We start from the raw sequence: 17,496 nt of genomic DNA, 5'->3' as shown, positions 1-17,496 counted from the left end.
GAATACAAGAGAGAAGGAACCCATAAAAGGCTCAGTGACTATTGGTGAGCAGGAAGAATGGCTGTAGGGTACCATCAGTGTGAGTAGAATTTGAGGGGGGGAGGATAGGAATCAAATGATTCATACTTCACCATGGTCTGTGGTGCTGCCCATCTATAGGTAACTTGGGTCTTAGGGAACTGAACTCGCCACACTGAAGGATAGGTTGCTGGAAGTACTTTTTTATTTTACTTGTGTTAATGTTTCGTTTTCTGAAGTTACTGAAAGTCTTGCCCTGTCTTCTTTCTTTGAGATCCTTTGTACAGGACAGCTGGTAAATTTTCTGCTGCCATGCTGTAAGGGAGCCCTGGTGATGCAGTGGTTAAAGTGCTCAGCTGCTAAGTGAAAAGTTGGCAATCCAGACCCACCCAGTGGCTCTGTGGGAGAAAGACGTGACAATCTGCTCCCATAAAGATTCCAGGGAATCCCGGTGGGGGAGGTCTACTCTGTCACATGGAGCTGTATGAGTTGAAAATTACCTTGATCTCACTTAACAAAATAACAACAACATGCACATATGTGAGCAGGAAATCTCTTTAGGGAAGGCTGCTAGTTACAATCTTTATGCAAAAAGGGCACAAATTCTGTGTTTAAATTCTCTTTCACATTTGTTGAGCCTGGCAGCCAGCTTCTGAGGAAGAACAGAGTTCAAGTCCAGTCAATGTTGGCTTTGGAAGAGTAAAGCTCAGTAGCTCCTCGTAGAGGGATGGGGGGGGGGGCGGGGCAACATATGTTGTTACATAACCTATTAGTAGCCCCACAGGTTAGCTTCTTAGAAGTTGTCTTTTTCCTTTTGTTTCACTTCTCTTGGTTGGAATACCTTATTAAATGAAGATGCTGTGTCTTTATTATGATTTTAGAAAAGTAGAAAGTTTTAGGAAAAATTAATTCCTTGAGTTCTAAGATCATGTCTTTGTAATTCTCTCCTATCTGGAATAGAAGGTGCATAGTTAATATCTAGTTATGATAAGAATTGTCTCCCACATAATACCCCAATTTATGCTTCGTTGAGGAGCTCTGGTGGCGTAGTGGTTAAGGCATTTGGGTGCTAACTAAAAGGCTGGTGGTTTGAACCCACTAGCTGCTCCACAGAAGAAAAATGAAGCAGCCTGCTTCTGTAAAGATTTACAGCCTTGGAAACCCAAAGGGAGTCACTTTGAGTTGGAATCAACTTGCTGGCAGTAAGTTTGGTTTGGTTTTGGTTATGCTTCTTCACTAAAATTGTTCCATTTCTAGTCATTAGGTTTCGGCCCAGAGGAAATCTTGGTTTCTTTTTTCCATGCATTTCCAAAGCATAAATTTTCTCTTTTTAATTATATACATACATTTTGACTGCTAACCAGAAGCCCACCAGCCACTCCTTGGAAGGAAGGTTGGACAATCTGCTTCAGTAGTGATACTGCCTCGGAAACCTGAGGAGGGGTTGCTATGAGCCGGGTATGACTCGACAACATATAACAACAACAACACATACATTTTCCCTTTACTGGTTCCATAAGGACCTATCTTGCCTCCTTTTTACCTTTTGCAAGGCAATGTGCATGGACAAAAGGATCAGAATAGGAGACCAACTTTAAATGAAACATTCAACCTGTAGACCTATAGTGGATGGTAAGGATAACTGGAAGAGCCACTCAGCACAATTATGTGATTATCTCCTGCCTTGATTGCCGTTTGGTAGTAGAAATGGGTTATGGTGCAGTGGACCATCAATGTGAATGATGATAACTCCTAGGACTTGGTATAAGTTAAGGAAGCAAGAAAGATGTTGAGCCAGTTACCAATGTGGGAGAATATCCTGAAGGTTAATAAATTATGGTTAAAGATGGAAGAACTTCAGAGAAGGAGCTAGCTCCACTTTTTGGCCTTGGAGAATGGGCAGCTGCCAAGTGAAAAGGTCAGGAGGAAAGTCTTTCATCATGGGAGATCCCAAGTTTCAGTTCAAGTGGAAGGTAAAGCAGTGTCCTGTGGAAAGGTTGATGGCAGATGGGATCTCTTGGCAGTTTTGTCAACCATTTCTCAAAAGACAGATAGAGGTTCCACACCTTGTTCTATCTTCTCCGGTGCTTCAGTCTGATACTGCCTCGAGAGAACACCATCCTCTAGCTATGTCTGACCAGGGTAGTAGGTAGGAGTCTATTAAGACTAAGATTGTATAAACTTTTTGTCATCTCATCTTAGTCCACAGAAAACTCTGCTCTTCGGGCAGGCTTCCTCTGTCCAGTCTTGCAGTTGGTCAAATGCAGGACTGTGCTTTTGGTTTTATTCAGTTTCATTGTGCCACTTTTGCTTCATCTTTCTAGCTTGTAGGGTTATTTTGTAATTCTGATTCTTCATCCAGTATGTTGGTTATTGCTCACAATTTTGTTTTATCTTGTTGCTTGGAAGTTTGCTTCTGTATCTTCAAGGCTTTGATGGAGATGTTGGTGAGAACCAGGATTCTTTCATTGAATATGCCACTAGATACCTTTCTTAAAGTTGACCATGATCTGTATTAATGGTCACTTACTGGTAGGCCTTTTAACTAGCCATTAAACATATTGTCATCTGGCTCCCAAGACTAGCTTGAGAGATAAGGCATGTATATCTTGCTGAGGTCAAGATACACAATGGACAATTGAGCTTTCTTTGAATCTATTGTTTCTGTAATCTCAGAAAACAGTTCTAATGAAACCATTCTGTTTTCTGAGATCAGATCAGATGTGAGAAAATCTTTGTACCCAGGTTATTGGAAATTACTTAAGTATTTTTGTGGATTGTAATCAAGTCAGCAGCAACAATGGCTCAAAGGAAAAAAAAAACTTAGAAACTTAGATCTCACCGAGAGCGATACTATTTTCAGAATAAGATAAATGGGGTAAGGGAATATGACACCACTTAGCATCATGTAGTAAACTTGAAAGATGTTATCTGCAAATAATTTAACAGCTATCACATGGAAGAGCAATCCCAGAGAGCACAACTAAGATTAGTAGTGAGTGGAGTTACAGGGAGACATATTTCACTTAATATACTAGGAAGAACTTTTTAAAACCTGCTCTGTCAAGTAGAAGCCCCTTCCTTGACTACTAGTCACTATAAATTTTTGCAATTCTGTAGGATATAATTCATCTTGAAGTGGAAGCTGATATTCATTTGAAGTAGCAAGCTGCTCTCCCTTACCTTCTCACCTCTTTTGGGCCTTAATTTCCTCTAAATTGTGTTTGTTCTGCTCTTTCTATTTGAAGATCATTCTTCTTGATAGGGGAGATTTAAGTCAAAATAGTATTGAGTAATTTTCCTTTCTAACTGTCATCAGTAAGAATTATACCCGCGGTTCTCAGACTTTGGTACATATTAGCATCACCTGGGGAGCTTGTTAAAAATGCAGATGTCCAGGTTTTACCCTTGAATCAGAATGTCTGAGGTAGAGCTGGTCCCGATCACTCACCACTGAAGGCCTGGGGCCCATTATGGCAGGCTCAGCCTTGCCCATGTGGAGCCAATCTTGATGCATCTTGAAGGCTTCTCAGTTGCCTCATCCCCATCTTTAGGTGATGTGTGGAGGCAGCTCAGTGCATGAAGCTTCCTTCTCGGTTTTATGATCACAGTCCCTAGGCTCCACCTTTGTGTCCATTCAGCTGCCATTTTCCCTACACACCCTTCTCTGTGTGCCTTGTGTTAGACTGACTGCCTTCCCTGCTTCCATTTTAATGCTGCCAGAGGGAGATTTTAAAAATGCATATCTAGTCATATCAGTCTATACTTAAAAACACCTCAGTGACCTTCCTTTGCATTTAGGGTAAAGACCAAACCCCCTAGCATAGCCCAGCAGGTTCTACATAAGCTGGCTCTTCACTGCTTATCCTCCAGTCTCATCTCACACTATTTTGAATCTCCTGTCAGTGCTCCAACCACACTGGCTTTCTCCTACTCTTCAAATAAACCCATACTGCCTCCTGCCTAGGCTCTTTATACATTGCTGTTCCCTTTGCCTAAAACTCGCTTACCCCATTTCCTCAACTATTGGACTTATACTTTTCCTTCAGGTCTTGACTTAATCATCACTTCCTTAGAGAAGACTTCCTTAACCCCCAGATGAGGTTGGAATCCCCCACAGTTCATTCTCATGGTGCCATGGACATCTTTTTAGCACACATCACAGCTAGATGGTTATCTAATTGCTGTTCACCTCCCCTACCAAACTATAAATTCCATGAGGCAAGAGATTAGGTCTGCCTATATTCATCTTCATCATTTCTACCCCTAGTGCCTAGTACAATACCAGAGTTGAGATACTCAGCAAATATTTTTTGAATGAATGAATGATTGGGAGACAATTTCTAGAACCATGGGTACTAACACCCATCTGACAATGGGTATCACCATACCCAGGGACCTTCTGTATCACTCCCAGTGGTGTATCTGACCCTATGGATGTTGGCATCAGCCTAATTTGAACCTGATTTACTATATCCACTTTGATACTGGAATTTGGACTAAGGGTCACTCCCTCATGGCCAGTGTCATATCCCAGTTTCATCTCAAGTTCTGGTCCTACATGTTTGTTCATTATTATGTTTCTTCTGCTGGTTTTACCATTGAGGGCCCACATATGACAAGGCTGAAGCAAGGTTTGGTATGGCATGTTATATAGCCTCTTGCTGCCTTTATTACTAGAAGCAGTAGAAAATAATAGCAAAAAGCTATGCCCCTCCTTTTCTGTAAGACAGTTATGAGTGCCCTCTAGCCAAAAACTGGTGGCACTTTATAGGTACTTCTGATCACTTCATTTAATTCAACTTCATTCTGTTTTTGTTATTTTAACATACGTACTATTTTTCATTCTCTTTCCTGCTATTGTCTCCCAGACTTACCACGTTTCTCTTCTCCCATTGTTTGTACTATAACATACCTGCTGTCAAGCCTGGTACACTCTCCACAGCATCAAGTTTTATCCAAACACATTGCTGCTTTTTTTTTCCCCCTCAAATTTCAGTTGAAAGTTCTGACTCACTTGGGTCAATTTACTGCCAAATGATTTTGTTAGCCACCTTGGTCAGTTGGAGAGAGCCTCTGGTGGGGACAAGAAGGGGGAGAGTCAGACTCTTGTTCTTGGGTCTTCTCTGCTGATGTAAGCCAAAACGCTATGTGATCAGAGGTGCTATATAATTGTCAGCACTTGATAGCTACCTTCCACAGCTGCCCAAATCAGCTAAGCATGGCTTCAATAATTTCTGTTGCAACCCCTGTTTCCAGAAAGAACTGAGGGTAGGGCCCTATTTTTCTGGGTAGTTAGAAGCATGGCATTTTATACCTAGAAAAGATCTTAGAGGTAATACACCAAATTCCTCATCCTACAGGTGAAAACAGTGGGACTTAGGGAAGATAAGTTATGGGCCCACAACTATACAGTCAATGCCAAAGCCCTCAGTCCAGGCTCTTCCCATGCCTGAAGGAAGCTGTTTGTTTTAAGATAGTGTTTCCTATTAGTCAAGAGGACTAGAAGTGTATGGGAAAGCTCATTCTAAAAATCCAGGTTAGCTAAAAGGGTTAGTAGAGAAGATACAGAATTTAACATTTACTATTTAAATTGTTTTGAAATAGGATTCTATGCATGTATTTATGTATGAATGTAAGTAGGTTTGTATTATGAATAACAGTATTATGACAGAAATAGTCTAGGATAGGAAATTATAAATCCACCTCTCCCAGTTAATATTATTGACTTTATTTGATCCCAGTAGAGACCTGATGGTGCACGGGTTAAGTGCTCAGCTGCTAACCAAAAGACTGATGGGGAAAGACCTGGTGATCCACCTTCATAAAGATTGTAGTCAAGGAAACCCTATGGTTCAGTTCTACTCGGACATGTACAGTTGCTATGAGTCAGAATCAACTCAACATCACCCAAAAACAACAGCTTTAAAATACCAGTAGCAGTATTGAGTCAGTTCTGATTCATGTGTGCAAGAGTAGAACTAACTGCTTCATAAGGTTTTCAAGGCTATGTCTTTTTGGAAGATCAGCAAACCTGTCTTCAAGATGCCTCTGGGTGGGTTCAAACCATCAACATTTTGGCTAGTTTTAATTACTTCAACATTTGTGCTACCCAAGGACACCTAGTCTTAAAATTGTTGTTGTTGTTATGTGCTGTTGAGTCGGACCCTACTCATAGCGACACCTCCTTGGGTTTCCAAGGCAGTATCACTACGGAAGTAGATTGCCCCATCTTCCTTCTGAGGAGTGGCTGGTGGGTTTGAACCTCTAGCCTTCTGGTTAGCAGTCAAGTGCCTTAGTCATTATGCTATCAGAATAGTGGACTGTATATTATACTGCACTCATTTTAAATACTCTAGTTTTCTCAAGGAGTATTTGAAGTTTAGACAGCCTGAGTTCAGTATGGATTAGGGGAAAAATGGGTGAAGGATGGGGGTGGAAATCTCTAAACTGTACTCTACTCCCCAAATTTAGTAGATATCACAGCAGAGACTCTGAGTTTTAATAGAAATGACTGGCCTTCTAAGTTTCATGTTACACAGAAGCCTGCCTGACAGAACAAACAGGAAGAAGCCCTCTGTGTGCTGGTTCAGGCTTTGCTCTTGTTGACTTGTTTCCTCCCATCTCTGCATGAAGTTTAGCACCATGTCCATGGTATGCCCTGTTGTGAGTGATTCTTAGGAAAGCAGGCCCTTCTTCACACATGCTTAACCACAGTGTTTACAAAAGGAGGCCTGTTAACAGCAACCACTGAATTTTCATGCATACCTTTTACTGTACTGGGCTTATTAAGAAAAAAATTCTATTTGTTTTCCTAAAGTAAATTCTTTTTCTCCCCTAACTATCTGCCCTCCTCTTCCCTCTCATATTGTGACCTCAGATGTTTAGGGTTCAATTATGCATATGAGAAATTTGGCTTTTCAGTCATTTCAAAGTATGGAGATGCTTAGAAGTCATATATCATGTTGGAAAGTTCCCCATCCCTGCTCCTCTTTGCCATACTGGTTAAGAAGCTGTGGTCCAGGTCAGAGAATTGGTTTTCCTTCAGACCCAAAAGTCAAGATAAATAGTCGCCTCCATTTTTGCTTGATGCAAAGACATGTGAGCCACTCCTCTCCCAATTAGTATTTTTGAGCACCCCCTGCATACACAGCCTTCTGTATTTTTGTGCTTCAGGGTTTTATGGAATGGAAAACAGATGCAGTTGGTCTCCTCCAGGAAGTCTAAGCTGAGGGACCACCACCCTAGAGGGAGAATTTCTAAAATCAATTCTGACATTGATGCTCTGTGGTTAATTTCTATCATTAGAGCATTTTAAAAAACACAAAGCCATGCTTTGAACATCTTTGAATTATTTCTTGTTTCATCTTTTATGTCTTACGTTAAAATTATTGCTTTATATCTTATATCTACTTATGCCTTACTTTCTCAACTGCTTATTTATTTTTTTTCCTTTCAAGGTGAGAACTGTCTTTTTTTCCCCCTATATATCTGAGGAGACCATTGCACTCACCAGGCATACAGTAGTAGCTCTTTATCACAATAAAAATGGATAAGTTGGCAGTTCATCAGCTCAGCATGTTAAAATTCTCCTTTTTTTCCCCCCTCAAAAGCTTTGTAATAGTAGCAGGTAGCAGTAATAACCATTTATACTATTGAGATGAGAAAGGGACAGCTAAAGAGCCTTGCCCCTTGCCTTAGTGAGTTGGGAGAGAAGCTGCAAGGTATGTGCAAGACTTTGGACTTGGGTGTTTTTAAAATATAAACTATACTGAGGGCTACCATGCAGTTTGGGTAGGAACTATGTCTGTGGCAGACTTGGTTTTAGTTGAAATGAATGCTGACGGCTGACACAGTTCCTTATGTCAAATGGCTGGTTCCTTTTTATAATTCTCAATGGTTCACCTCATATAAAGAGAAAATTAACCTGATCTAATATCTAGATTTTGGTCTCTTCTTACAAAGGAAACCACTGATTTCTCCTAGAAGGATGCAGTTGTAGGTTGGAAGGGTCTAATATTATTGTCATTAGATGCTGTTGATTTGGCCCCTGACTCATGGCAGCCCCTTGTGTTACAGAGCAGAACTATTCATGGGGGTTTCCTGGCTGTTATCTTTACAGAAGCAGTTTGCTAGACCTGTCTTCTGTGTAGCGACAGGGTGGGTTCAAACTGCCAACCTCTGGATTAGCATCCGATTGCAAACTGCTTGTGCCATCTGGGCTCCTGAGGGGCTCAATAGCCTGGCTTCATTTGCCTGGTGGCAGTCCTTAGCATGATTTTACAGTTATCACTGGGGACTATTTTCTCACTGGTTTCATCTCCATGATATCTAGGAGCAACTTAGGTCCCTGCCTCTTTTCTTTCCTCTCACTTTTAGTCATTTTGATTAGTCACATCCTGCCTCTGAAGTACAGCAGGTTCATTATAAAGGAAAGACCTGATTTTCTCTCTGAAGTTTATGCTACAGGTCAAATTTAATTAAAGCATCCCTCTGCCACCCACTTTTTTAGATGACAGGAGAAAAGTCTGAGGGAGAAGAGGGAAGGGGACATAGTTAAATGCTTTTGGAATATTTAGTATTTCAGATTTCCCAAGCCTGAGGAGTATGTATGTACACATGAGAAATCCAACACCAAAGGTTTTATTTTAATATAATTATATAAATGCATATGCCAGTACTTTGAATTTCTACAGAACTGCAATAAAAATAATATTGATACAGTTTCTGAAGATTGCCATATGAGAATAATGAATTAGAGTTTTTAAAACACCATAAAGTACTTAAAAGTTTAATAGTAATCTTTTGTGTTCTAAAGATTTATATGAAATTTAATCAGTTACCTTCTGAAAACTTGTGAGTACTTGTGGGAGATGAATTGACACAGTGAATTGGCTGCAATAATGGGTTCAAATGTAGCAATGATTGTGAGGATGGCTTAGGACCAGGCAGTGTTTTGTTCTGTTGTACACAGGGTCACTATGAGTTGGAACTGACTCAATGGCACCTAACAACAGCAACAACAACATGGGTAGTTACAGGTCATCCAGGATCTAACCTCAGCATCACCAAAGATTGATACCTTTAACCTCAGAGATGTACACATCAAGAATAGTCTTATTTATTTTATTAGAATGGTTAGACATGATACTTCCCTCCAGATATCTGCAGACTCAAAAAAACAACATAACAAACTAAATGTACGTATGTACACACACACACGTGTATGTATATATGAGTGTGTGTGTATGTACACATACATATACCACCCACACACATTCATATACACAAATATAACAAACCAAATTCACTGGATGGGGCAGAGTAAAGACATGGATTATAGTTGCTCTGTGGAATTCAGAGTTAAGATAAAGACAGTTTCTTGCTTGTTAATTTGTAGATTTGTCTCAGAGCTAGCTAACTTCTATACCCTCCCTCCCCTATTAACCTTAGTATTGATTGGTGATGCCTGAAAAAACATTCCTGTCACCTGCTCTGACTCAGCTGAGTTAAGAGTTAATCTCAGAAGTCTCAGGTTTCTTCAGGAAGCTGAGTTCACTCATCGTTTATGAGATCAGGTTAAGGTGACTTTTCTCTACAGTGAGCATTCATAATTGTTCATGAAAAGCAAATATGCTACACTCATATATTCCAAATAGGATTATATTTTTTTGGTGATTAAGCATTTAGATAAGATATTTACACCATATTTTCTATCTAAAAGATTGATAAAATTTAAGTGAAAAGTAAATACATTAAAAATGTTAGGATTTCTCAGTCTGTGAGAAATCAAAACTAAGAAGGAACCTTAAAGGATAAAGGTTAAAGGATATCTACATGACTAACCTGGATATATTTTCCCAGTTGTGGACCTAAAAACTATAGGAAGCTCTCGAAAAATTAGCCCTTGCCATATTACAGGAGGTAGAAAAATGATTGAACACAGAACAAGAGGTTACAGACTGGAAACAAATATAGATTAAAAATTTAGTAAAGTAAAGGTAGGCCCTTGGTGGCATAAGTAATGAACACACTTATCTGCTAACTAAATGATTGGCGGTTTGAGTCCACCAGAAGTGTCTTGGAAGAAAGCTCTTGAGACGTACTTCTGAAAAATCTTCCCTTGGAAACCAGTGCAGCACAGTTCTATTCTGACACACGTGGGATCACCATGAGTTGGAATTGACTCAGTGGCAACTGGTGAGGGTTGAAGTTTTAAATGTGATGTACACTTGTTGGATTGTTTCCACGTGCTAAGCTCTTTATGGCATTAACTCATTTACACTTCATTAAATTTCATAAAAACTTTGTGAAGAAGGTATTCTTGTTTATCCCCATTATGTTGTCATGTGCCCTCGATATACAGATGAGGAAATTCGAGGTTTAGAGAAATTATGAAAATTGTCCAAGGTCATACGTTTCAGAAATGGTAGAGCTGGGTTGATGATCCTTCAGTCACTGGGTATTAGAGAGGAAGGCCCGAGGTGTTTATTTGGAGACCATTATTTTCTTTTTTAGGGTTGCTCCCCTTTAAAAATCACTTGTACTAGATCTAGTGAGCCTTATAAGGAGCTCTGGTGGTGTAGTGCCTAAGGCATTTGACTACTAACCAGAAGGTTGGTGGTTCCAATCCACTAGCCACTCCTTGGAAGAAAGACTGGGAAATCTACTTCCGTGAAGGTTTACCACCTTGGAAACCCAAAAGGGGGTCGCTGTGAGTTGGAATCGACTTGATGCCAGTGAATTTGGTTTTGTTTGAGTGAACCTCATATGACAGTTCTTATATCTTATTTTTCTTTATTCTCTCAAGTAGGTCACTATCATACAATCTTAGGATGGAGACTTTGAAAGAGATTGGCTGGACTGCATCCTGTCCTCTGAGAGACAGAAAACAGAGAAAGATCTTCTTGTTTAAGAATGTTGTTGTTATGTGCCGTCGAGTCAGACCCGACTCATAGCAACCTTCTTGGGTTTCCGAGGCAGTATCACTACAGAAGTAGATTGCCCCATCTTCCTTCCGAGGAGTGGCTGGTGGTGTTTAAGAATAGTGGGAAGTTATTTTTCCTAATCTTGGATATCTCCAGGAAGACCTTCACTAAAAGCAAAAACTGTCCTTTAATAGACTATTTTAGTATATATTGTGGCAGTCAGGAAGTTTATGTGAAGCCTAAAACCTCACTGATACAATTTAAGCCCTTTTTTTTGTTTTGTTTTTTAGCGGGAAATTAATGACTCATTACTACTTAATATTCCTTTATTCTCTCAAGCCAGCCTGGGAGGTTCATTCAGTAGTGTTTATTGAGCACCTACTATGTGCAGGCACTATATGAGGCTGTGCTCTCTCTGATCTTGGATGGCTCTAAGAATAACACTAGACAACTCAATTGTCCTAACTAGTTTAGTCAGATTAATATTATTTTAATAATTTTGATTTGTCACTAATTATTATTTAATCCCACAACAACCCTGTGAGATAGTATTGTCATATTTGTTTTACAGATGAGGAGATAATGCTTAGCAATCTTAAGAAACACACCCATGTCACACCAAAGGGCCTTGACCATATATACACCTAAAGAGAATAATAATAGTTTTAAGATAGTACTTAACAGTTAACAGTGCTTTTGCTTATATTATCTCACTTAATTTTCCAAACATGGTGGTAGTTATTACTGTACTCATATACAATAATAATCGCTTTTATTTGTTATGTACTTAATATGTACTATAAAAGTACCAGATTCCTTATCAGGTAAGGCTTAGTCCATATAATACAACAACTCTAATAAGTATTGTTTTCCCATTTTACAGATGAGCCTCTGAGGCCTGTGTGACTTGCTCAGCACATAGGGAGGTTTGATTCAAGCCTAGGTTTCTCTGCTCAGCCAGTACACATGACAACTTTGCTATTCACTTTACCATATCATGATGCCTCATTTTCCAGATAAGGAAGCTCAGGTACAGAGTTCGCTAACCCAGCTGAGGTCATACAGCTTATAAGTAGCAGAACTACTTTCTTTAGAAACTCCATTTGTTTCTACCATCCTGGGCCGCCTCTCTGCCCAAGGACAACTATACGGCTGTAGCCTACATCCAAGAAAATACACTGGTTTCTTTATGATACGTTTAAACTTGAATCATTTTAGTCATTCTTCACACTTCTTTTATTTTCTTCCCCCATATTTTGGCAGAGATCTCTGTAAGTAATGACATGTTACTGTAACAAAATCAAAACTAAACTCATTGCTGCCGAGTCGGATCTGACTCATAGTGACCCTCCTTGGGTTTCCAAGGTGGTATCGTTGTGGAAGTAGATTGCCCCATCTTCCTTCCAAGGAGTGGCTGGTGGGTTTGAACTGCCAGCCTTCTGGTTAGCAGTCAGATGCTTTAGGCATTATGCCATCAGAGCATATTAATACAGAGGAGTGGATATATTGGTTAAACTGCTTGATCAGAAAGTCGTCTGGTGAGGTTATCTTAGTACTGGAATTCAGATTTGGGTCCGATGTGCCTAACTCATTAAGTTATGTGGTTCTTGCTCTTTTTATCTATTGAAAATGTTGCTTGAGAAAAGGCCTTGCCTTTATGAGATTGTTTTCCGGTGCTGTAAGGAAAGAATCTCTTTCCATCTGAAGATCATTTACCATTTCTCCGAATAGCGAATTACATTAATGGTGCAAGGCAAGGAAGTATGTCAATATCAGATATAACAAGGACCAGTCTCTCAGATTTGAAATGTTGCCAATCTGTACAATCTCAGCCTTGAAGGTTTTAAAGCACAGAAGTTTATTACTTTAATGATGAAGTATCCTTCAGATTGTTAAGGAAAATTTTGTTAACCATTTGCAGTACTACACGATTATTCAAATTGCAAACTCAGGTAAATGTTCCTCAAAATTGAATTAGGTGAAATTTTTCTAAATGTCTGTTGATGTCTATAAACATCAGATAAATATCCAGATGTGTTTAATTATTTCTACTCAAGGAAATATGTTCTATTTAGACAGTCTTTAAATAAATTATTTCTGAATTGAATAAATAAACAAGAAATAGCTGAAACTAAACAGCTTCGACTATTTAGAAAAATAAAGATTTGAAAGGAAGGATCATCTGAGAAAAACCCATCTTGTTATCATTTTTAGTTTTAGAAATAACCTGGATTCACTATTCAAATTAGTAATTGTTTTAAAACTAAGTTTTTCATTTTCAAAGGATGACAGGTGATATGAGAATAACTCCAAATCTATTCCAAATGTATTAACTCAAGTTCAGAGTTGTTTTTACCGTGGAACTATTCCTGTGGCACTAAGTTTTCAGAAAGGACAAGAGGGAATACTGGTTGAGTGTCTGCTCTGTGACAGTCCTCCCTCCACAGTTTCCTCATGCAATGCTTACATCCCTGGGATTCAGGTAGTATTGATCTCATTTTTACAGATGAGGAAACTGAGGCCCAGAGAAGCTGAGTAATGAACTCAAGATCACACAGCTAAAAAATAGAAGTTTCAGAACTTGACCCCAATTCTGTGCATCTGAAAGTCCATGCTTATTCTAATATACCACGCTGTTCTGTGAACAGCCTGAGAAGTCAGAATTTTAAAAAGCAACAAAAAAGCATAGAAAGCATTCATTAAGAGAAATTTGCTTATGATTCTGCTTGAGTAGCCCTTAAATAAGAAGAAAACAGTTGGAAATACACACTTTCCCCCCTGGAAAGGTACAGCAAACTTATCTTTTTTCTTATGTAGATGGAAGTTCTTTTGAGAGATCTGCTTTGTCTTGAGTTTGAACCTCCAAGAAACCCCACAGAGATACATAAAAGATATTGTTCATTAGTGTTCAGCAACTAACCCTGGCCCAAGTTTTTTTGTTACCACCACGCATATAGGTAGCACTGAACCACATGCCAAACATGAGACATCTTTTAAACAAATTCTAATAGGATTAAAAACATTTCCCCATTTTCCTGTGTTGGTTTATTTATTTATTTATTTTTACTATTAGAAACTCATATGCTTAACATTGATACAGGATGGTGACAAAGCTTTTCAGTCCTTAATGGTAGTTGCTTTTGAAATTAAGTTACATCTCAAAGGTTATTTTCTGATTTAGCCTTAGCTTCAGAAAAATACACACTGCTCTCCTCCTTTCTATTCTTCTTACTTGCCGCACACTGTGTTCTGCACCTCTGTATTTCTTAAGCCCCTATGTTCATAAGTGCCATCCCAGTCAGCTGCCTGGGAAAAAAGTGGGCTGGGTTCATGCAGTTTAAAAACTTCAAATGACATCTGAAAGAGAGTAGCAGAATATACAGGAGTAAAAGGCACAGTCTACATATTCTTTAACCAAGTGAATTGTTCCAACATATTTCTAACTTAAAAAAAAAAAAGTAATACATGCTCATTGGAGGAATCTTAGAAAATAAATAAAATATAGAACCACTTTATACAGATAACCAAAGCAGATTGTTTTCTCAATGACTGTTAGACTTTCCAAATAGAAATATTTATGTGTGAGAGAGAACAAGAGTTCTTACGCATGATCCATTTTGTTGCTTTAGAGTCTAGAGAGCTTAGTGCTAATGGTACAAGGCCTGGGGAGTGGGAGGGGTTTGTAGGAATGGAATAGTGATTCCTTATGTATGCTTCTTTTTTTCTGCTTGATTCCACATTTTGGGTTGCATATGTCTAAGGCTGTGGTTGCTGGTATACTAAAGATTTTTCTTCTTTTTCTCAGACCCCAGGCAGGCCCAGTCTTCCCCACCGTGGTCCTATGACCAGTCTTACCCATCCTACCTGAGCCAGATGACATCTCCATCCATTCACTCCACCACTCCGCTGTCTTCCACACGGGGCACTGGGCTTCCTGCCATCACCGACGTGCCCAGGCGCATTTCAGGTAAAGATTGCGTTTTAACTAAAAACCCAACCCCCATACAGGGGCCAGGGAGCACGGGATGGGTCGAGGCTCTTACCTACACCCAGAGTAACTCTCTCTAAGAAGCATGTGGGCAAGGGTATGCTAATCAGGAAACCAGGTTTTCTGAATTAATAGGGTTATCAAACATTTGAACATTTTAAGTCAAGAGACTGAAAATCCACTAAGGGTGGCATTATTTTCTTAAGATGCTATTTAATGCTACCCGGTTTTGGCGTGTGTTCTCCATGATGGGCACAATCTCATAACTAGGGCTTTCTCCAGACGGTCTTATGCCAGGCCTTCCTCTGCTTGTGTTCCTTTCTTTTCCTAACTTCTGCCTGTAAACCAAATTACAGATTGGTGGCACAGCCCTCCTTTTCTAAAGACTGATTGCTTTAAATCCCAGGAGTCCAACTTAGCCAGTTCCCAGAGAGAGCACCTGTAAACGTAAGATCCTCATCAGAAATTAGTCATTAACTGCACTGAGGCCTGGGAGAGTCAGTAAAAGCAACACATGGCCTCTGAGTGGTCAAATCAAAGAATCAGCCTTGCCACGAAGCAAGAAGTACACTAATGTTGCTACCACTGTAGCAGCTCCATGCTCACACTTCTCCTATTCAGAAGATACCACAAAAACCTGTGGGTCGTGGAGGAAGTGTGTGTGGTAAATGATCATGGAGAATTCATCACAGAGAGCCGGAAAGTGTCCTTGAAGACTTCAGACTGACAAGTAGAGAAAAACTAAAGGGCCTTGGCCAACCACATGAATCTTGTGAATAATGATTGGAAGAAAAAAAATCGGTAAACCCTTACCATATAACCTACAACATTGCCCCCCTCCATTGAAGAAAAAAAAAAAAAAAGACAGAGACCCACCAAGGCACATACCATTGGATCCCATGTTTGTCAGACACTTTTCTTAGCGTTCGGGCCCCATACACCTGTTTGACTCCTGGCCAGGTTAATGCCTTTCTCTCTTTCTCTTTGTGTCTCTGTGTCTGTTTCTCTCCCTCTCTCATTTTCTGCAAAGCTCGAAGCCGTTACTCACTCCGCTGAGTTGCATCACTGACAAGCTGAAGCTCCACCAGCAGGCTTGCAGGTTTTGATTAGTTCAGACTCCTTTATTTCTTTCAACTTGGGAGGAGGGAAGGCTTTGTTTCTCAAGCAAATAGCAGGAAAGGGCTCTCTGGTCCTAGTGCCTTCCTATTTTCTGCAGCAGATGGATTCTCATGGGGGTGAGTAGGGAAAGAAGAGGGTGGAGGGGGAACTGCAAGTTTCCTTGAAAAACCATGTTGGCACATTTTGTTATGACTGCTATTATTATTTTTTATGAATCACATGATATTTATTGGGGAATTATACAGAGTACAATATTTTAGTTATGATTTCCCTCTACTGGAATCACTATCTCCTTTAGGCCAACATCAGTGAAAGTACATGGAAAAGAATGAGTTAGACATACAGGAGAAAGTGCGAGCTGATGTGAGGTAGAAGGCACAATGTTTGATGGTATTGAGTTAGTTTGGTCTTTCCTTCCATATTTCAAACTGACAGTTCGTTTTGTTTCACGTAGAGCCAAGATGACACTTTGTCAGAACGGACTTGTAGAAACTTGCTTCTGATTTAGAGTCTCCTGGTGCTCCCATTGCCCAATCCTCTGTGGCTGAAACATTTGCTCTTTGTGCTCTTAGAGTACCAAGGGAAAAACCTCAGGGAGGAATTGCAGTGTTAGAGATACACACCTATAGGATTTTCTTAGTAGGGTGTCTTCCTGTGTGAATACAGCAGGAAAACCCTGAGAAAGAACCTTGGAAATAACACTGGAAAAGTGCATAAAGGGGTAGTGCTTATTGCTCATCATTCACAACTAGATTGTTCTGAGTGAATTTACTGATGATTACTTAAAACATGTCACAGGAATGGATTACCCAATAAGCAAGGTAAGCACAGACTTATTTGTGCTTACCTATTGACCTGTAGTGAGCAATTTCACATGCGTTCCCCACATCTTTGATCTTTAATGTGGTGAAAACCATCTGAAACCATTGACAACAGAATAAGTAAGCACGAATAAGCCTATGCTTACCCGTTCTTACTGGGTACTGTCAGGGATTGTAAATTTGAAGAGAAATTCTGAAGGATTCTGAGATTTTGAAGGATTCTGTAGGAAGGTGCTCTTGGGATTGGGAGAAATACAGATGCCGGCCATACCTCGAAGTAGAATCTTTGATGTGGTGAAAAGTTCTGAAACTGTTTACCATCAATTAGTAAGTAAGCATAAGTAAACCCATGCATACCTCTGTTCCACAGAGGAGGAGGTAGGAGTAGACACTGGTTCATTTTCCAGCCCTATGCTCACCTGAAACCAAAGGTGGGAAGGAACTTTTGAACCTTTGCATACAGGCAATTCGTACTTACCCCTTAATGTTATATAAATTTGCCCTCATTTTAAAACCATTGAACCAACCCTACTTCCAACAAATTCTTCATCACAACCCACCTTTGTTTTCTGCACCTGTAGCTTTTAAATCATTGAAAAGGCTTAGAGCTTCTCTTGAACTG

General features: G+C 39.7%; 1 protein-coding gene across 1 annotated transcript in view; it reads left to right on the top strand.

Moving 5' to 3' along the window:
• RUNX2 (RUNX family transcription factor 2) overlaps positions 1-17,496 on the top strand; it is a 285,399-nt gene that overhangs the window by 234,249 nt on the left and 33,654 nt on the right. Inside the window, 1 exon segment of the mRNA XM_042780312.1 lies at positions 14,752-14,913. Within this exon segment, the coding sequence (XP_042636246.1) occupies positions 14,752-14,913 (162 nt within the window).

This window comes from Orycteropus afer, unplaced genomic scaffold, assembly GCF_000298275.1.
Source record: "Orycteropus afer afer isolate SDZICR_OR568_19922 unplaced genomic scaffold, OryAfe1.0 scaffold00034, whole genome shotgun sequence".
NCBI classification, from domain to species: domain Eukaryota; kingdom Metazoa; phylum Chordata; class Mammalia; order Tubulidentata; family Orycteropodidae; genus Orycteropus; species Orycteropus afer.
This window is presented reverse-complemented; position numbering and strand designations above follow the sequence as displayed.